Source organism: Arachis hypogaea, chromosome 3 (assembly GCF_003086295.3).
Source record: "Arachis hypogaea cultivar Tifrunner chromosome 3, arahy.Tifrunner.gnm2.J5K5, whole genome shotgun sequence".
NCBI classification, from domain to species: domain Eukaryota; kingdom Viridiplantae; phylum Streptophyta; class Magnoliopsida; order Fabales; family Fabaceae; genus Arachis; species Arachis hypogaea.
The window spans coordinates 6,637,697-6,640,653 of record NC_092038.1 but is presented as its reverse complement, the minus strand read 5'-3'; the positions used below and the strand labels follow the sequence as shown (position 1 = coordinate 6,640,653).

General features: G+C 31.7%; 1 protein-coding gene across 1 annotated transcript; it reads left to right on the top strand.

Moving 5' to 3' along the window:
- The first annotated feature begins 572 nt into the window (after positions 1-572).
- LOC112769408 (putative F-box/LRR-repeat protein 9) lies at positions 573-2,957 on the top strand. The gene is made up of 2 exons (XM_025813933.3): positions 573-1,030; positions 1,816-2,957. Exons 1-2 carry the CDS (start codon positions 642-644, stop codon positions 2,636-2,638), a joined length of 1,212 nt encoding a protein of 403 aa, XP_025669718.1. The 5' UTR covers positions 573-641; the 3' UTR covers positions 2,639-2,957.

The following is a 2,957-nucleotide window of genomic DNA, read 5'->3' as shown; positions in this document are numbered from 1 at the left end:
TTAAAAAAAAATGAGTTAACAATTAAAATACAATTATGCTCTATGTCTAACTAAAGTTAGTTACCAGCATAAAATATATATTAAAATATATATATATATATATATATATATATTAAAAATAAATTAAATCACACATAAATATATTAATAATTAATTTTGAAATGCGAATATCTTTTTTATTAAAATGTATTATGTTCCAATTAATATGTATTACTCTATTTTAATCTTGCATTTAACCCTAATAAAAATGAAAAAAGAACTATTTTAGTTGTCAGCAAAAAACCAAAAATCTTAAATAAAAAATATGAAAATTTAGTTAAATTAGTTAAATAATTTAATAATTTTTACTTATTACCTCTATGCGATTCTGCTCTAGTTTTTACCAAAATCTTTCCATTCCAAAATATTCAATGCACCGTGACGGTAAACGTTTCAAGAGAAAGTAACGGAAAATAGATGGAATCTTGAGGATTGAGGATTGCGGAACACGAAACACGATTTTAGCTCTCGCTACTCACTAATATTTTTTAATAAGCAGCTTCATGGCAAATTGCATGAAAGAGAAACCCTAATTCATTTGTTTTTTCCTTTTGTCAACAAATCAAAACCCTCACCAGTCACCATCATCTCTTTGTTCGTCAATGCCATGGGAAAACAATCTATTATTGCGACCCAAGAACAGAATCCGTTGGGACACGTATCCGTTGTTGCGTCCCAGATCAGCCTGCTCCACGGACACGAGGAACTGGCTGGATCTTCCATACGAAATGACTCTCCTCATCATGACGAAACTCGGCGCGTTCCATATCCTTACCAGTGGCCAGAAAGTGTGCAGGCTATGGCGTAGCATCTCCTTGGATCCATTCTTGTGGCGCACCATTGACATGTGCAACCTGGGGCGTGCAAAGCATGAGGCCTACGATTTGAGTAAGATGTGCCGCCACGCAGTTGATCGAAGTCGTGGCCAGTTGGTGGATTTTGAAGTCCAGTCTTTTGGTCCCAATGATCTTCTCAATTATATTCTTGATTCGTAAGTTCAAATACTTTTTTTTTGAATAATTTTTTTTCATGGTCTGTTTTGAAAACAATAAAACTAGTGATTTTCATCCATCCGAATTGGTCGATTGGTCAGTTCATTTATCTATTTATACAAGTGTATACAACCATCTTTGATACAAAAATCTAAAATTAATCACTAAATCAATCATTATATATTCATGGAAGGTAACTGTATTAGATGTATATTAAAATTAACCATAAAATTTACATGAGAATATAAATACATATTAAAAATGAGTTAAATTATACATATATTTATACATAAATATTAATGTATAAATAATATTTTTGTTGCTAACGAATGCATGTATTATTAATCTGATTTTTAACATATATTTTATATTTTAACATATATTTTACTGGTTGAATTTAGTAGCATGAATGTAAATAGTATTTATGTTTGAAAAGGATTTAAAAAATTCAAAGCCTAGCTAGATTAATTTGAATAATCTAAGCCTTTGTATGGGCGGTTTAGAATAGTAAGATGATATATAGTTGAAATTCTATTAGACATGTTTAATTAAACACACATTGATACGTTAGATGTTAAGATTTTAATTACATAAAAATTGTTCTTTTTAGACATGTTTAATTAAACACACTTTGATATATCAGATGTTCAGGTTTCAATTGTTTTGTGTGAGTAGTTATTTTCAGCTATTTGTTTAAATCAGTATCTTCTTTATCGTCACTTTTTCTTTATATAACTTTTTTCTAGCACACATTGTTGAGCATGTTTGTATTATCATTCTACAGGGGATGTCATCTGCGATGTCTATGTCTTGTTCAATGCAATTTGCGTTGGGAGTTTCCAGAATTAAGTAAGATGGCCCCAAAGCTTTCGGTACTAGAGGAACTTGATCTTACCTTTTGTCGTATATCTGTATTGCAATTGGAAACTATTGGTCAAAGTTGTCCTCTGTTAAGATCCTTGAAATGGAGGCGTGGGGGATCCATTTTTGGAGGAAACAAAGCAGCATATATTATTTCACGAAATATGCCCCTGTTACGCCATCTCGAACTTTATGATGACCCCTTAAATCATAAGGGCTTGTTTGCAATTCTTAAGGGTTGTCCTCATCTTGAATATCTAGATTTACAAAATTGTCATCATCTTAAGTTGCAAGGGAAATTAAGGAGAAAATGTGTTAGACGTATCAAGAATTTAAGATACTTAGATGCATCCACGCAAGACTACTATCGATTTAGTTCCGGAAGATTGCTTAACTCATCAAGAGATTATGCTGATATTGCATCTCGGTTATTATGGACATCAAATGATGCAGATCAAGATGAGAATGAAAACATGTTTAAAAAGGGTGAGGGTGAGGTACCAAAAGGTTCAACTGTGGAATATGATGAAATGCAAGATTATTGGGAGGATATAGATGCTATGTGGGCAATTGGGAAAAGTAAAAGATTGCATAAAGGAAAGAAGAATAAGCCTAAAGGGTTTCAAGGATATCATAGAGAAAAGAAGAACACTAAATCCAATGAGAAGAAACATGGAAGAAAGACAAAGACAGGGAGGAGGATTGAGCATGAAAGCATGATGTGTTTTGAAAAGGAATTTTGGTAAACAAAACCAGGATGTGGATGCGCACAGTTGCTGTTCTGAAAAAACAAAAAAGATACCAGTGAATTGAAGGGCAAAAGATGTTACGAAAGGGCAGTGAAGTGAAACTCAGTAATACAATACGTAAGCCAAGTTTATTACAAACTAGTTCTCATTTTTTTTCTTTTCCGGTTTCTAACCTTTTAAGAAATAAAATAAAAAGAATTATGTGGATCTATGATAGAATAGTAGTTAAAAAAAAGGCTAAGGTGGTTCTATAATAAATTATTGTAATTATAATTGAAGAAAATTCAAAGAGAAATTGGAGTCAAAAGGTTATTGA

Excerpts from the sequence above, each read along its gene's own strand:
- LOC112769408 (XM_025813933.3), top strand. The coding sequence starts at position 642 with ATGCCATGGGAAAACAATCTATTATTGCGACCCAAGAACAGAATCCGT. Across the intron at positions 1,031-1,815 it reads CTCAATTATATTCTTGATTC|GGGATGTCATCTGCGATGTC; the intron begins GTAAGTTCAAAT and ends ATCATTCTACAG.